The 17,427-nt window shown below is 42.9% G+C and overlaps 1 protein-coding gene across 2 annotated transcripts in view; it reads left to right on the top strand.

Annotated features, from left to right (window-relative positions):
* Nucleotides 1–116: 116 nt before the first annotated feature.
* LOC114605530 (uncharacterized) overlaps nucleotides 117–17,427 on the top strand; it is a 30,796-nt gene continuing 13,485 nt past the window's right edge. The window contains exons 1-5 of one of the 2 annotated variants that reach the window (XM_077934637.1): nucleotides 117–2,199; nucleotides 10,008–10,097; nucleotides 10,729–10,836; nucleotides 13,495–13,579; nucleotides 15,937–15,998. In XM_077934637.1, the coding sequence (XP_077790763.1) occupies nucleotides 2,110–2,199; nucleotides 10,008–10,097; nucleotides 10,729–10,836; nucleotides 13,495–13,579; nucleotides 15,937–15,998 (435 nt within the window). In that variant the 5' untranslated portion in view covers nucleotides 117–2,109. Of the gene's footprint in view, nucleotides 2,200–8,203; nucleotides 8,457–10,007; nucleotides 10,098–10,728; nucleotides 10,837–13,494; nucleotides 13,580–15,936; nucleotides 15,999–17,427 lie in introns of those variants that run through there. The other variant, XM_028746896.2, reaches the window with a different exon arrangement.

Genomic DNA, 17,427 nt, shown 5'->3' with positions numbered 1-17,427 from the left:
TGTGCAACAAAGCTTTTTATCAATCATTCTGTAGGCTCCATAACTCTTAATAGTGAACTTTAAAAAGCCTGCTAAGCATTTGTTTCTAGAACTATGGTGCATAGGTTCCTGCTCATTCCTTTGGTTATTTATATGGATGAACTTACTTAAAATACGTCTGATTTTGAGGTGATGCATCTAGATCCCACACCTACAGACACTTGCAGATGGCGCAACATCCTGTATTGTGGTTCCCATTTCTTGTTCAGTATACACATAGAAATTAGCATCTGCTTTCTCTAAAGTTGCATATGTTTATAGTGGCACATCATAAAGTGTCTGCTTTGTCTTGTGTTATAAAATTTGCAAGTGAAGGTAGATGGGATTTACTCCTTTGCAAAGCACACTTTTAGGTTTTTTTATTATTATACAATTAAGGCAAGCCTTGATTTGCATCAGTGCAAATGTTTGGCTGGTTTCACACATGTGTATACATCACATGCTTTCTCAACACTTTAAGACTCTCAGCCAAATGTGTGAATTATCTCTGTTGAAAAGCATTGTTTGAGATGACATCTGGTGATATGAAAGTTCTATCTATAGTGATTAATCTGTTCAATGAAGGCTGCTTGATCCCAGACATAGCACTGGGTAGATCCTTTTGAAAGCCCCTCCCAGATGTTATTGCCCGCTAAATGCGCTACTTGCAGTAAACAGCATTTGGGAGTAAAAAAAAATGGCAGGAACCAATTGCAAATCCCAACGAAGTGTAGGTGAGTTCCCACGAGGCAAGACCCAGTGATAACAGCAAGAACCTTTATTGAACCACATAACTGGGAAACAGAGGCAAAGCAACTGCTTATATACATTTCTGAAAGCCTGGGCCACTCCCACTCCCCCCTTGATTGGGTGTCTAAACTCCCAAGCTGCGAATCCTGACTCAGAGTTCAAGGGCCAATGGCAGAGGCCCAAATCCTGAAATGTTCTGTGATTGGACATCATGTATCGAATCAGAACACAGGAGCTCAGACTCCTTAATCCAGACTCAAGCTCAGGCAAACACAGACCACAGAATACATAACAGTCCCCATTCTGGGTTCAGAACACGTTCCAGATGAAGTCCTGTGCCTGCTTTTTCTTCAGAATGAAAGTGGACACTTTAAGCACTCTTTTATTTTATAAAAATCATGTTTATTGTAACATGTAGCTTGGCCCTCATTGACACTATTGACTCTTTTTGTGCATAGCTCTTGCTGTGGTAATTTTCCAGAAACGCAGAAGTGTTCTTGTGTGTGTTTGCTTTTTATGCCAGCAATCAGGGACTCCCCTGGCTGCACCACAGGTATACTAACACTACACAAAATGAGTGACAACCAGACATGTATATGGGGAATATCTCCATGGAGTAGAGGTTTACCTGCCATGCTCACATCTTGTATAACTAGGATTTAACTAAAGCACCAGGAAAATGCAATCCCAAAGAAAGCAAAAGTCATTGTCAGAAGGTACAGAATCAAATACTGTATTTCTGAAATCGTGACAACTCAACGTTGTAAAAATCAGGTGCTTAGCTAAGAGTCCAGCTCTGGCATCATTACAGTTAGTGCTTCCTGCCAAAAGGGGAGGAAAAACATCCAAGCAGTTTACAGTCTGCAGCCAGTTTGAGCTTTATAACAAAGGATTCACATACAGAGATGAATCGTAAACAACTACATTTGCTTATCAGAACCAGCTCCAGCACTTTCAGTTCAGGAATGGATTTATAAAACTGCATTTCCTGACTATTTGCTGTCTTCTAGACTGGTTTGCCCCTGTTTGCAATGCACTTCACGATGCACTGGTTTAAAGTCCTGAATAGCAATGAGCTTGTTCCAAAGGAATGAGACTCGCATCCATGCAGCCCATTTATAATTCCGAAGAATGTACAATGTTGCAGATGAGTGGAAAGGCACATTCAACATTTATCAATAATTATGCTTTCTTTTGTTTCCCAGTTGTATCCTCTCCTTAGCAACCCTTCACTCCACTTTTATCCAGGCTGAGGAATACAGTATAGCTTACCCGCAAAGTGACAAGGCACCATTAATAAGCTTAAAGCACAAAACACTGAATCAGCTGAAGTTTGGGATTATGCCAAAAAGAGAGCAAATTACATCACATAACCACTGCACACTGAAGGACCAAATTGGATCCGAAGGTCATCTTGTCCAATTTCCTACAGTAAGAATTTTCATATTGTTATAAGCTCTCTATCCTTGTCCAAGGGGGGATAAATGGTTTCTGTGGCAGAACTACAGGAGTTCATTTTCTTGGGATGAAAGAATACTCTGGAGATTTATGGTATCTTTTCAATATTTGCTTCATGTGAACAGAGCATTCTGGCAGCAAATAAGTGCTCTTTCAGCAAGTAGCAGCGCCACCGATATGCAATCAGATTGTCCCCAGGAAGCAAAACATGTTGTGCAACTTGCCTGTAGGCTGTATCCCCAGATCTGGCTAAGGTGAGCTAGAAACTCTCATCCCTTTTCCTTGCACTTCTCTATGACAATTGAAACTGCAAATTTCTCCCTCCCACCCAGCCTCTTTGCTCCCTTTCCTCAGTTCCGATGGGGGTGTCATTTCAAAAGCTGGAGAGCAATACCCAGCTATCAGGAGATTTTCTTTGATCTTTAGTGCCCACTGTTGAAAAACCAACCGGTACATCCTGTACGTAACAATCAACTCTGCAAAGAGCAGCCGACTATCAGCTGTAAAAAATAGTCATCTAGAGAACAGCACATACAATCTGGAGTATAGTGTGCCATAAAAGAAAGAACAGGAGCCCAGCCTAAAAATATTTATGTGCATTGATGGGTGTGGGCAAGAATATCTGCTGCTGAACAGATTGTCAATGCTTCCAGGGCTGTCAGTTCAGATAGTAATATAAGAATAAGAACAAGAACAAGAATAAGAATAAGAATTTATTATTTATACCCCACCCATCTGGCTGAGCTTCCCCAGCCACTCTGGGCGGCTTCCAACAAAAGATTAAAATACAATAGTCTGTTAAACATTAAAAGCTTCCCTAAACAGGGCTGCCTTCAGATGTCTTTTAAAAGTCTGGTAGTTGTTCCTCTCTTTGACATCTGGTGGGAGCGTGTTCTACAGGGCGGGTGCCACCACCAAGAAGGCCCTCTGCCTGGTTCCCTGTAACTTGGCTTCTCACAGCAAGGGAGCCGCCAGAAGGCCCTTGGCGCTGGACCTCAGTGTCCGGGCAGAACGATGGGGGTGGAGACGCTCCTTCAGGTATATTCAGGTACTGTATAACTGTTGCAAAGGACACCAAACACATTCACCAGAGAGCTGGATGTTTCTCTTTTCTCCCTACAGCATGCTTTTACATGGGCAGAATCCGATCCAGAAAAGCAATTTGTAAATATAAGTTAATGAATACCTTGCCAAGTTGAGGTGCAGGACTTAGCAAATACAGGGCCACTGATAGGTTATGTAAAAGCAATCTTAATAGTTCAAGCAAAGAAGTTATGCCACAAGTTAATCCTGCCGCCGAAACAAAGACAGGATTACTTATTGGCAGTTTAAGTGTGTGGCATAATTATGCCTGTAAATGCCTAAATAATGCTGATTTTGCATCATGGAGTGCTGTTGGGAATTATGATGTACAGTGGTACCTCAGGTTAAGTACTTAATTTGTTCCAGAGGTCCGTACTTAACCTGAAACTGTTCTTAACCTGAAGCACCACTTTAGCTTATGGGGCCTCCCGCTGCTGCCGCTCCACTGCCAGAGCACGATTTCTGTTCTCATCCATAAGCAAAGTTCTTAACCTGAAGCACTATTTCTGGGTTAGCGGAGTCTGTAACCTGAAGCATATGTAACCTGAAGCGTATGTAACCTGAGGTACCACTGTACTTCATTTGCTTTCCCTCGCCCCAGGAAACTCTGAGCACTGACGTTTTGATTTGGGCCTTTGTTCCAAGTATACTCAGAAAAATATGCTGAACATACCGTCCCACCAATCAGGCAGATTGAGGCAGCTGCCTCAGGTGGCAAAATTCCAAGGGGTGGCGCCACAAGAGCGCTCAGTCCACCTCTGCCACCGCCAGAGAAGTGAAAAGCGGTGGTGGCTTCTGGTAAGATATCATGAAATATCACAGTTCTCATGAGAGCTCGCCACCGCTTCTCCATACTTATCTGGCGCCGCCATGGATGCCACCCACCCCCTTTTACTGCCACCACCAAAGAAGTAAGGAAAAGCTGTTGTGGCTTCTGGCAAGACCTTGCAGACCTTTTGCGGGAACCTGGAAGCCACACACCTGTGACCCCGTAAGCAAGACCTCACTGAGGGGGCGGCAAGAGATGGAGGCGGGGAAGGGAAAGTACCTTGTTTTGCCTCTAGTGACAAAATGGGACAGGCCATCCATTTTAAAATGCCTAACATTGTACAGTAAGTGTTTTGCTGTCAACATGGTGTTTGAAGGTTGTTAATGTCCTGTATCTAGTTTCTGTTAAAAGCAAAACCAAAGCAAAACCACTATGCAAAGTTTTTTTCCCCTGGTGGCAAACTGTCCTGTAATGTGAGGCAATATTGCTGAATATATTGTATTGTGCACTTTAAGGGAAGAAGGACCCCTGGTGGTCATGAGTTATTTAAAAGCAAGGACACAAACATTTAGGGAGTTTTCACATGTGATTTTTTTTTTATTTAATTGAGATGCATAGTTTATAAATGTTAACATTGGGTGGAATCCAAGGAGCGACTTCAGGCATATAAAGAAGCTTGGCAATGCCCAATGGAACTGTATTTTTTTCCTATTTTGCTTGTGTAAAAAAAAAATTGAACAGCAGGCTGCTTTGCCATATAAGCAGCAGCTTTGGACTATATCCTGTTTCAAAACCAAATTGTTATGTTGTGTTTGTTGCTGGTTGCTTTTCAGGAAGAAGACCTGGTGCCCCTTAAGTGTCTGAAACTACCGTATTTTTCGCCCTATAGGACGCACCGGCCCATAGGATGCACCTAGTTTTTTGGGGGGGAAATAAAGGGGGAAAATTTATTCCCCCCCCAGGCGCGGGGCTGGGGCGGGGGGTGCCCGAGCTTCCCCTGACCCCAGCCCCCAGAACAGGCTGCTATCCGCAAGCCTAGGGAGCCCGGCGGGAAGTCCTGCCGGTCTCCCCAGGCTTGCGGATATCTGTCCCCTGAGCCTGTGGGGCTGGCAGCCTCCAAACCAGGTCGGGGAACAGCGGGAAGGCGCGCTGCATGGAATCTATGAAAAAAATAAACAGGAAATAAATGCCTCCCAGTGCCATATATTTTGAAGGGTAAAAGTAGCAATTTATGCACATGTATGCCCAGTAGGGGGACATGGGTGGCGCTGTGGGTAAAACCTCAGCCCCTAGGACTTGCCGATCGTATGGTCGGCAGTTTGAATCCCCGCGGCGAGGTGAGCTCCCGTCGTTCGGTCCCAGCTCCTGCCCACCTAGCAGTTCGAAAGCACCCCTAAGTGCAAGTAGATAAATAGGGACCACTTTATAGCGGGAAGGTAAACGGCGTTTCCGTGTGCGGCACTGGTGCTGGCTAGCCAGCTGCAGCTTCGTCACGCTGGCCACGTGACCCGGAAGTGTCTTCGGACGGCGCCAGCTCACGGCCTCTAGAGCGAGATGAGCACGCAACCCCAGAGTCGGACACGACTGGCCCGTACGGGCAGGGGTACCTTTACCTTTACCTTTATGCCCAGTAGACATTGTTTGCATTCTGCACTTGAGTACCAAAGTAGCATGAAAAGGTGCCCTTCAACTCTCTCCTAATGCTCTGATATTAACCTGAGCTCAACACAAATGCTTCTACTTTTAGTGTTGCCTTTACAAGCCATTCAAGTTAATGGCTTTCCTTGCAGTCACTCACTGTATGGAAGTGGCTCTTCCTATTCTCATACTGGAAAATTTGCATGAGCAGAGTCACATGAGGACATTTACCAGCTGGTCTCCAGAAAACTGAATGGGTGCCTGAACTGTCAAGGTTTGGGGGAGGGACCTATGTGCAACAAATTAAAAACAAAAGCAAAGAAACACAAACAGGACTCTTTGCAGTTTGGAAAGTGATGGAAAAATTAATTGAAACAGATGAGAATTGAGAAGATGTGTAAACTCCTTGTAAGTAAATCAGGATGAATGCTCATTGTCATACCACCTGGTAAACCAGGCATAGGCAAACTCTGGCCCTCCAGATGTTTGGGACTACAGTTCCCATCATCCCTGACCACTGGTCCTGTTAGCTAGGGATGATGGGAATTGTAGTCCCAAACATCTGGAGGGTCCAAGTTTGCCTATGCCTGTGGTAAACAAATGAGAACCAACGTTCAGACTACTGCTATGTACACATTAGCACCTTAAAATGCAGATCTCATCCTTTTGATGTGTTTCAAGTCACACCTGCATGTTTTGTACACATCAGAGAAGGGGTGGGATTTGGTTTTCTTAACCGTGCAACCCCCTCCGCCTGAACCTCCTATTCCTGAAGCTGTCTTCTGCATATAATGCACAACACCTGTTTCAAATGTATGAACCTCAACTTGACTGTGAAGTGAATGTGACTTAAGTTATTTATTAAGAGGCTGATTATTGGGGAAACTTATCTAGCAGCAGTATTTCTCCAGAAATCACAGGCTAGCTGTGGCTTGTGGCTAATATTGTGCATGCACAGCTTCAAAACCCAGTGGCGAAAGCTCAATGGCTGCAGAGTGATATGTAAACAGTCAACCACTGCATAAATCAGAATGAATGCTGAACAAACAAGTCTGCAGAAAACCCAGTGTTTGCACGGAATTCCAGTGGAGAGCATACAGTTCACCCACTAGGTGGCAGAAATCTGCCATCAGCAGAGAAATGGGGCGGGGGGGGGGATCACTTTTATTACAAAGGGCAGTCTGAATAAATATACAGTAGTTGGAATAACAACTTAGTATGTATCAATTAAAATCAGTTACTTTATTGCAAGAGAGAACGTCAGAGTGAATTATTCCTAAGCCTGCAAAGGCAAAAACGTCACTTAAAAGGTTTCTCATTGTTTCAGAAAAGGATAATTTGAATTAAATGAATTCCCCTGGCCTCTTCATTGGTAACTCTGTGGTCGCGGTCCTCGAGAGACAACTTAGCCATACATGGAATGATCATCCACCGAGGAGCAGCGTGGCCTTGGGCGCATTTACTCAGAAGTAAGGCACGCAAAAGTTGGGAGACACGCAGTCAGACGGGCGGCAGAAATTAAAAGAATATTAATGCGTTACATCTGCGTGTTTCCCCCTCCCATAGAGGCGTAGCTGCGCCCAAGTCGCCTGCCCCAACGGTGGCAACAGGGAAGTCAGAAGCAGGTTGAAACATTCTCGGAGTCGAGTGGATTTCATGCTCTCTATTCAGCTCATAGTAGTGAGGAATGGAAGTTCCCCCATTAAGTCTGCTTTATATACATTCTTTACACAATGGGCCCCACGTGATTGGCTAATTCTGGGATTCTCCTGTAGGCCAATCAGGTTGTGGATTCACTTCCACCTGGAGCTGGATTGGGTGGCTCCTGTGGGCCAATCAGACTGCTGCATTCTGGGTCCTATTGTTCTAGGACCAATCAGACTGCTGCATTCTGGTTCCTATTGTTCTAGGACCAATCAGACTGCTGCATTCTGGGTCCTATTGTTCTAGGACCAATCAGACTGCTGCATTCTGGTTCCTATTGTTCTAGGACAAATGATACTGCTGCATTCTGAATCCTATTGTTCTAGGACAAATCAGACTGCTGCATTCTGAATCCTATTGTTCTAAGACCAATCAGACTGCTGCCTTTTGGATCCTATTCAACTCAGTACATAACACAGGCAGTTGCAAGACAATCCCCCACGTGCAAAACACGTCCATCTGCGTTGCAGCAAAGGCAAAAATATTCCCATTGTTTTAATTTTTAAAAAATTGCATTGCCTGCTAAGCGGCCCAAACTCTCCTTATTGAATGCAGACGTCTGGTGGAGACGTCATGAGGATACTTATAGGGTTCTTTCAATTTCTGACGGTGCAAAACGAAGAGCCCCCCCCCCCCCCAATCAAACAGGAACCCCAGAAAGGGGGCTGCGGTGCCGTGCGTTACTCCGGCCCCTTTCCCGCCCGTTTCCATGGCTGCGGCTCCGAAGCGCGTGGGGGGAGGCTGCCATGGCGACCGCGCCGCGCCGGGCTCGCCTGTTTCGCGCGCCTCGCCCACCGCAATGGAGCAAGGGCGCCTCTCTCGGCAAAGCCGGCGGCAAAGCGGGAGCCCGGCGCCTCCCTCGGCCGGCACGAAGCCCGCCGCCTTCGCCAAGAGCGCCGGGGCGGAGGACGTGGCCGAGGCCGACCTCGAAGCCGCCGTCTCCAAGCTCGTCTGCAGAGTGGGGCGCGTCCAGACGGAGGCGCGCACGTATCTGCACTCGGCCATAGGCTGCGAGCGGGCCAAGCGCTGGCGGGAGGTAACGGGCGCCTCTGCCTCCTCCCCGCTCGCTAGGGCGGTTGCCCGGGGGGCGCGAGAGCGCGCGTGGCTCTCAAAGCTGCGCGTAATGGCGCGCATCTCAAAGCTGCGCGTGGTGAAGCCTTCGGGCTCCACCGCTCGAATGTGGCTGTGGAAACCTTCGAGGGGATTTATTTTCCGGAAATAATCATCTGGCTTGAACCCCTCGAAGAAGTTTCACCCTAGTTTCCATGCTGGATGGGCTGCACGTTCGTTTGTGTGTGACGTAGGGTTCCATACGTCATTTCTCCATTTTAAATAGTGACGTCCTAATCTTTATCATTTATGGAATTTATATACTGCCCTATACCCGGAGGTCTCAGGGCGGCTTGCAGAATAAAATCAAAATATAAAACCACAACATACATAACCAAAATAAAAACAACAACACGAAGACCCCCTCTCCCCCTCCCAAAATAAACACCACACCCCACATTTTAAGAGGGCCTAAGTAAGAATACATCTTTCCACACTGGTTAACTGATGCCTATTTTGAACTTTTTAGTACGTTTTTACTGCATGTTTTTACCTTTTTCTGTTGTGAACTGCTTTTAATCTATTATTATTATTATTATTATTATTATTATTATTATTACCTCACACATCTGACTGGATTGCCTGGCCACTCTGGGCAGCTTCCAACATATATAAAAAACACAATAAAATGTTAAACATTAAAAAAAATTCCCTATAGATGGCAGTCTTCAGATAGCTCTGGGGTCACACAACTCCTAAATCTGATGAAAATGGACAACAACAACCCTATGAGGTTGGTTAGGCTGAGAGATTGTGACTGGCCCAAGGTCAATACCAGTGAGCTTCATGGCTGAGCAGGGATTTGAACCCTGGTCTCCCAGGTCCTAGTTCAACACTAACCATCACACCATTCTGAGACACTAAACTTTTGCATTCCTTTTAGAATTACAGTCATTTGTTTTCTTCCTTTGACACAATGGTGTGGCCAGTGGTGAAGCTGCATGCTCCGCTACCGGGGGCAGAGAGCAGGCGGGGGTGCAGCTGGCGCCCCCCCGGGGGTGTGGCATGCATCCGGGGGGGGCCATGCAGCCCATGGGGGCGTGGCGCACCACCCATGGGCGTGGCGCAAGTTCTGGGGGGCGTGGTGCCCAGCGCCTGGGGGGGGAGTGCACGACACGTGTCTGGGGGGGCCGCTGTGATGGCTCCCTCCGCACCCCTGTTCCTCCACCAGTGGGTGTGGCAGAGCTTGAGAGAAATGGGATGCCTATTGTGATTTTCCTTTCCTTTTCTAATAGTACTGTTTTTAAATGAGTGCTTTATACATGAGTCATATTGGATACAAATACACTGTTGTGTGTATACATATACACAAATATACACAGAATTATATTTCATTCATATGAATATTGCAACAACAAAAAGGAGCAACTGCTCTGACCTGCTTTTTGTTTTTGAAACAGAAATTTTGTTACTTGCAGAAGCTTGGATGTTTCCACCCCATCTTGAGGCCCTTATGCTATTTTTATTTTGTTTTCAGGCAATTGAAAACTATAGAAAGCTGCTATCTTCCTTGAACAAAATGAAGTTTCCTGCAGAATATGTTCCTGGTCATAGCTGTATACGGCTGGTAATTTCAGTTTAGCATTTAAAAGAAAATAGGACCAAAGCACACACTGTTAAGCACACACTTGTGGGTTTGGCTGTAAAGCATGGGTTGGTTTTTGATTGACTGATATTTTTTATAATTAGTATGGTACCAAAGCTTCCTATGACTGTTCTGGCGGTTGTTTTGTTTTTACGGTATCCAGGCAGCTCCCAGCTTACATGTGTTCAATATGTGAGCGACCATGTATATGTGCATTGCAATGAACCTGGAAGTGACCCAGAAACGTCATAAGGATGTCACTGAAACATCACTACAAGTATGGAACAGGGTGAAGCACAACAGTGTTTGTAGGCTTTTTCAATGGGTTTCAATTATACGTGATTTCACCAACATGAAACGTTCACCACCTTGAAATGTAACCCCCGTGTAAATGGGTGTGTGCGCCTGTAATCTATTTAAATTGTCTTTTAAACATTGGGGGAATAGTCATTCTTGATTATTAGTCCCAATAGTCCTGCTTGCATTCTTATTTCATAGCACAAAATCTTCTTATAGTGCGTATTACTCGTTATTTTGAACTTCTGGGACTGTTCTAATCATACCAGTACTAAAATATTATAAATAATGTGCTATCCTGGTTCTTTTATTTTAGGTGTTTGAAACCTATTATCATCTAGGTGTTGCTCTCCAAAAATTAGATTTGCACCGCGATGCTGTGGAAGCGTTTACTAATGCAATAGAAGCTGCAAATGTCCCCAAGGTATGGAACTTCCGTAACATTTGGATTATGTGTACAATTTGTACAGCGGTTCTGTATTGTAGGGAGAGAAACATATTGTTTTCATTTAATTGTTACCTTTTGAGAAGTTTAATGAATCAAAGGAATGCATTTTTAGATGTATTGTTCACGTACTTAATTTTTAAATAGCATACTATTCACCTCATGATTAGGAGGAATTAGGTTAACAAGCTACTGTTGTGGTAACATTTAACAATTACTGTACATCACATGAGAACTAACACCTAAATGAGTATTTTGGCATTGGCGACTCTTAGCAAGAACTAATTTCTCAAAATATTTGGATATTTTATGCCAAACTCCCCCCCCTCCACTGACAAATCGAAAATTGCTCAGAGTCTTGGCAAATTGCTTAATTTTATCTGCTTGTTGTACCAATTGTAATGTGCTATGCTAGAAACTATATGAATTGTAATTGTATCTTTATTGCTTCTTTTATTTAGTATATATTTTATCATATTTCAATTTGAATTCGTTAGAATACAAATTGTAGTGCAACAAAACACAATATAACACCATTGTGTGAGCACATTTTTATTTTGAAAGCATGGTACAGAGAAAAAAAGTTTGAGAACCACTGCTGTAGAGTCACTTAAGTAGTGTTGATAATGTTATTTAGTATGTTGATTAGACATTATGTAGGCATTGGGGCTTTAGTTTTTTTGGTTTTTTTAAAGTAAATGTCTAGCTGTCCGAGAAAGAAAGTTATGCAGCAAAATGTGCAGATACCCTTCTAAGCAATTTCTGTGAAATGAGCCATCCTGGCTACTCCCACCTGTCAGTGTTTCTAGCCAATGAGTGATGTGAGAGCTGTGATTGATAAGTGAACACCAGGCAATAGAAATCCTTATTGTTTTCTCCTCCCCTTTAGTGCCCTTCTCCTACTTCTGTCTTATTTTCCAGGCCATGATAGTTTGCCTTCCCTGTCCCTCTAGCAACCAAAATGCATCTTAATCTGAGATCAGGTGGTCCATAGAAGTTATCTTCTGCAGATATTACACAGAAAGTGTGGGTGGATGTTTAGAAATCCTCTTCCTTCAAAAAGGAAAATGTGCAAACTTTGCAAAGAGCTTAGGCATGTTTCCTGCTGTGCCAAAGACCAGGCTTTCGTTAAGAAATCATTTCATAATTAACTCACAGTACAATGGTATATACATGCCCACTTAGAAGTAAGTCTCTTTGTGTTTAATGGGGCTTCGCTCCCAAATAATCGGATGCATGATGGCAGCCTAGGCTTTGGTTTAGAGATGGCATTGTGGGAATTTTTTTTATTGTGCCTTTAACAGCTGTATGGTGGAAACTCAACAAGGTAATCTTTTTCTAGATATGCAGTGATAGGGGAAGCTTCACCACAAATGGCAGCTGTTCCCCCACAAGATCCTTTTTAAAAAAAATTGTGCTACATTGGCCACTCTCCAGTTCTCAGGTACAAAGGGAAGTAATCGGAATGAATTACAGATTTTGTTAGAAGATCAGCAGTTTCACATGTGAGTTCTTTAAGAACTCTTGGATGGATAACAGCTGAATGTGATCATTTGTTTATATTGAATTTGTCAGTGATACCTAAAACTTCATTTTTTCACCACTATTTGCTTCAGTTCTTCAGACTTGCTCAGGGATCTTCCGTACGTCTTCTTTAGTCAAGACAAATGCAAATAATTAATTCAGCTTCGCTGCTGAATCTCATTTTCCTCCTTTAGCACCCCTTTAATTCTCTTGTTGTCCAAAGGCTGTACAGTGGTACCGCGGGTTACAAACTTTATTTGTTCCGGAGGTCCGTTCTTAACCTGAAACCGTTCTTAACCTGAGGTACCACTTTAGCTAATGGGGCCTCCCACTGCCACGCGATTTCTGTTCTCATCCTGAGATAAAGTTCTTAACCCAAGGTACTACTTCCGGGTTCGCGGAATTTGTAACCCGAAGTGTTTGTAACCTGAGGTGTTTGTAACCCGTGGTGTTTGTAACCCGAGGTACCACTGTAGTCCTGTTCATACTTATCTGGAGGTAAGTCCCATTGCATTAAGCAGAACACCCAGGTAACTACTGTTGAACTTAATATACTCTCAGACATGCTTCTGCATCTAGCATTGCACTCTTAGTTATGGAAAAATGAGAGTGTGCTTTGTTTTGCCTTCAAATTTTATTTCTGTGATCTATTTATACTTCAGATTAAACATAAGTTATTATAAGTGTTGTTGGTGCCTTTGTAGTTCCCATACAATCTCATTAAATTCTGTCTCCGTTCCTTTTTCTCTGCAAGGGAATAAATTGATTTATATGAGCATGCTGCTAATGTTATAGTTCCTTGTCTAGCCCCTTGGGTTCTAATGTTTTTTAAACTCAGTACAATTATGGGAAACACTGCACTGGAATGATGACATAAATCATCCCCATAGGAGTCTGAACAGTCTGGGGAGTAATCTCATAGAACCCTGCTGAGGTAAATAAGACCAGTAATTTGAAATAAATAAAAGAGCAATGGAGCTAATGTGAATGGCTCAAGAATTCCATTAGATTCACAATGACAGTGTTTATGTGGCATAGCTGTGTAGATCACATTGCAGGGCTGTATTAAATATAATAATATTGCAGCTCACAAGAGTATCCTCTTTTCTCCAGAGTGTCTGTCATGTTGGCTGTGTTTCTGGATCTTACTACCAGACACCTGCGTTTGCGAGGAGAGCTTATGCATATGTAAAATGTGGTAAGACATATTGCTTCTGTAGCCAAGCTCAATAAACATGCTTGTGTAGGAAAAGTAATAAGTCAAATTGAAATATATTCTACCCGCCTTGGCATCACTATGGAACAGCGTGATAATATCTGAGTTTGGATTCTACAGTGTTATGAGTCTGTCTTACGTGCCAAAGGCAGATGTTCTTCTAAATTCAGTGAAAATCAACAGGTAGTGTGTGGATTGGGATCACACCAACTGTGACCCTACCTCCCCTAGGCTGTATACATTCATCTTAAAGGTCTTCACAGAGTTGCATACATGTTCTGTATCTTGCTATGATGCATCCTGTGTTCTGTTGTGAATCGTCAGTGTTCCTAGTGTGTCTGGGATTTGACATCTGTGCACTGAATCCTGGGCAGAAACTTTGGGTTTTGTTTCTGAAATCAATCAATCAATCAATCAATCAATCTGAAATCAATCAATTTAAATCAATCCTTTTTTTTTCAATTGCCAACTTACCTCAACCAGCTGATATTTTTGTAATGTAAGTTCAGAATCGTTAAGGAGGTAGGATCCCTCTCTCTCTAAAAAACCCTCTACCTGTCTATTTCAATCACTTACTTCAGAGTTGAAGCCTGTTTTGCAATTAGTCCGAAACCAATCCAGCTCTGTTAAGATGCCATATTTTACAGATCTTGGATTCCCTTAAAAATGAGGCTTCGCTTTCAACCTTATGCCAAGCTTAAGTTAAACTGTGCCCAGTTCAACCTAGTCATAGAGAAAAACATTCTTGCCTGTTTAAGTAAAAACAAATGCCTGCAGACCAGTGTGGTGTAGCAGTTAAGAGCAGTGGACTTGTAATCTGGTGAACTGGGTTCGATTCCCCGTTCCTCCACATGCAGCTGCTGGGTGACCTTGTTGCTAGTCACACTTCTCTGAAGTCCCTCAGCCCCACTCACCTCACAGAGTGTTTGTTGTGGGGGAGGAAGGGAAAGGAGAATGTTAGCCGCTTTGAGACTCCTTCGGGTAGTGATAAAGTGGGATATCAAATCCAAAACTAAGACATGTTTGTATTTATTTAGGAAAATAAGTCGAAAATCTTTCCTTCAGCACCACCTGTTGAATAGATTACTGTGCACGGAAATCCAACTATGTGCCCATTTAGGCATGTAATTGATAGTTTACCTGAGCAGCAACAAAGCAAGATGGCAGGTTTCCTGCATTTTTTGCTTGCTTCAAACAACAGAATGAGCTGAAAGAACCAAAACATCTAGCAGCGTTGATAGAATTTGCATTGAAATGGTTTACATGGAGACAGACAACTGAGGCAGATTTACACATGCGCATTCTTAAATGGATCAAGTAACTGCATTATCAACATTTTGATAGATTTACGCAGGTACATTTACAAGTAAGTGGGAAGCCTTTTTTGTGTTTTGCAAAAGATGCTGAATTATGGCTCAGAAAAGTGGTATACAAATATAATAATAATAATAATAATAATAATAATAATAATAATAATAATAATAATTAATAATAATGAAGTCATTCTCTTTGCAGGAGGAAGATAGGTAGGTGAGACAAAGGTTTTGTTGGGCTTGTTCCAGCTTGTTTACATAGCACTAAACCATTGATTTTAGCATTACAGTACATGCCAACCAGTTGGATGGCAACTCAACATTTTCTGGCCCTACAGGTAGCCTTGTCTTTGGGTTTAGTAACAAAATGTAGTTTGCAATGATAGAGATTGGTTGCTTGCTAAAGTTATCAGTTGGCCTTCATGCTGAGTTATATTAGTAAGGCTGTGGCCCGTTTCACACGCCACATTAAACAGTAGTTAAAAACAAACCATAATTTAATGCAAATGTACAGGATTCTTGTGCATGCTGCCGAGAAGTTTGCACTCTGCTCCTCGTTCATGGTTTGTTTCTTTCCAAACAAACTACTAGTGGTAACTCAGGTTGGTTCTTGGCTTATTGCTTATGGTTTGTTTGGAAAGAAACAAACCTTGAACCAGGTTCAGATGTGGCAGCTTAGCAGGAGCAGAGGAAGAAAAAAGCAAGAGCTTTTCACCAGCATGCCCAAGTACATAGTTCATTCATACTAAATTATAGCTTGTTTTTAATTATAATTAAATGTGATGTAGAAACCAGGCTGTATGTGCGCTAATGAAAAGCAGCGAGTTGATACAGGCTTCCTCAACCTTGGCCCTCCAGATGTTTTGAGACTACAATTCTCATCATCCCTGACCACTGGTCCTGCTAGCTAGGGATCATGGGAGTTGTAGACCAAAAACATCTGGAGGGCAGAGGTTGAGGAAGCTTGATATAATATTTTGTGGTGGTTGCTAGTCATAGAAGAAACTCTCTCTGCTCTGTTCCTAGGCAAAATCAAAAAAGCAATATGTGATGCTACAAGAGCTGTGGATTTAGACCCCATGAATCCTGTAAGTAGTAATGCTGTGGTTCGTGTAACTATAGGATTCACTGTATGTACACTTTATACTCTTGTAGAATTTTAAGATTTTTGGTCGGGGAAATTGTGCCATATTTTTAAGAGGTAAGCCCAAATAAATACACGAATTTCTTTGCAGACTCATGAAGAGTTGAAGCAAGCATCCATGTCCAAGGGCTCAGTTGCACAAAGCCATTTCACGATTTGATAAAAATTAGACTGCTGCACCATAAAACTGAGTATATAAACACAAGCTGAATCTAGTAGAACTTGCTGTTACTTGAGCACAAACATATAGTTGCACTCTCCCTGTTTATCTTGAGTGATGAAAAATTCCAGGGCTCAGCACGTAGCTGAATTTGGTTTCCTTTGGAAGAAGGACACTGGATGCTTACAGTGTTTTGTAATGTTTTAGTTTATTTACAGATATACAGGTTGGGTATAGGAGGAGGTACATCTTTAACATTCATATCAGCCAACCAAATCTACCACTCTTCATCTGATCTCCAGAGAGAAGCAGCTCTGAATCTCCTGATGCTGTTAGCTTATAAAGGAATTACAAACTCCTCTTTCTCTGTGTATGTTTCTCTGTCTGTCTTAGTCAAATCTGAAGCTTCTTTTGTTTCTTTTCACACAGAGGCCTACAATACATCATTCTTGACTGTTAACACTCCTTTATTACCTTCAGGATTCTGGCGCGGAGTTGCCTTAATCCACACGGATTGCGCTGTTCTCAGAAATCTAACAGCAAGATGTATAACAATGTAAAACCATATGCAGGGCTTACACTGGATTAATAATACTTCCTAAATCTGTGGTTCCCAAACTCCTCGCCCCCCTGCAGACCACTTGGAAATTCCTGAGGCTCTTGGTGAACCTCTTAATAATTTTTTGGGGGTTCTACTTATCAAAGCACATACATAATTCATATTTTAATAACCGCTTGCCTTTTTAGTGCAATGGATGAATAATCCATGCTGGCATCGCCATAGACCTGAGGCCAAGCTGCTGAGAAGTGCCCTTTCAACTGGTGATTTTTTAAAGGAAAAAGTAGCAGTCTGTACCAGCACCATATTACAGAAATCAATAAAGACTGGGGCGTCTTTGCCCTATGTGATGATTTGCCCCTTGTCAAAGCACTCTCTACCACTATCATTGCAATTGGTCCATGCCAGGATGAAGTCTCGATATTCTTGGTAGTTATGCAGCCTTAACGTGGATCATCTGGAGCTCACAGACCACAGTTTGAGAAAGGTTTAAAATGCAATGGCTTCAGTCATAATCTCACCACAGTTTGCATCCACACTGGCTTTCAGTTAGTTTCTGGGTACATTCCAAAGTGCTAGTTTTAACCTCTAACACTCTTCAGTTGGCTGGGTCTTAGCTATCAAAATTATTGGACCTGCTCATCACCTTAAATC

This window comes from Podarcis muralis, chromosome 10 (genome assembly GCF_964188315.1).
Source record: "Podarcis muralis chromosome 10, rPodMur119.hap1.1, whole genome shotgun sequence".
NCBI classification, from domain to species: Eukaryota; Metazoa; Chordata; class Lepidosauria; order Squamata; family Lacertidae; genus Podarcis; species Podarcis muralis.
Note: the sequence above shows the minus strand (reverse complement) of the source record. Positions and strands in the feature narration are given on the sequence as shown.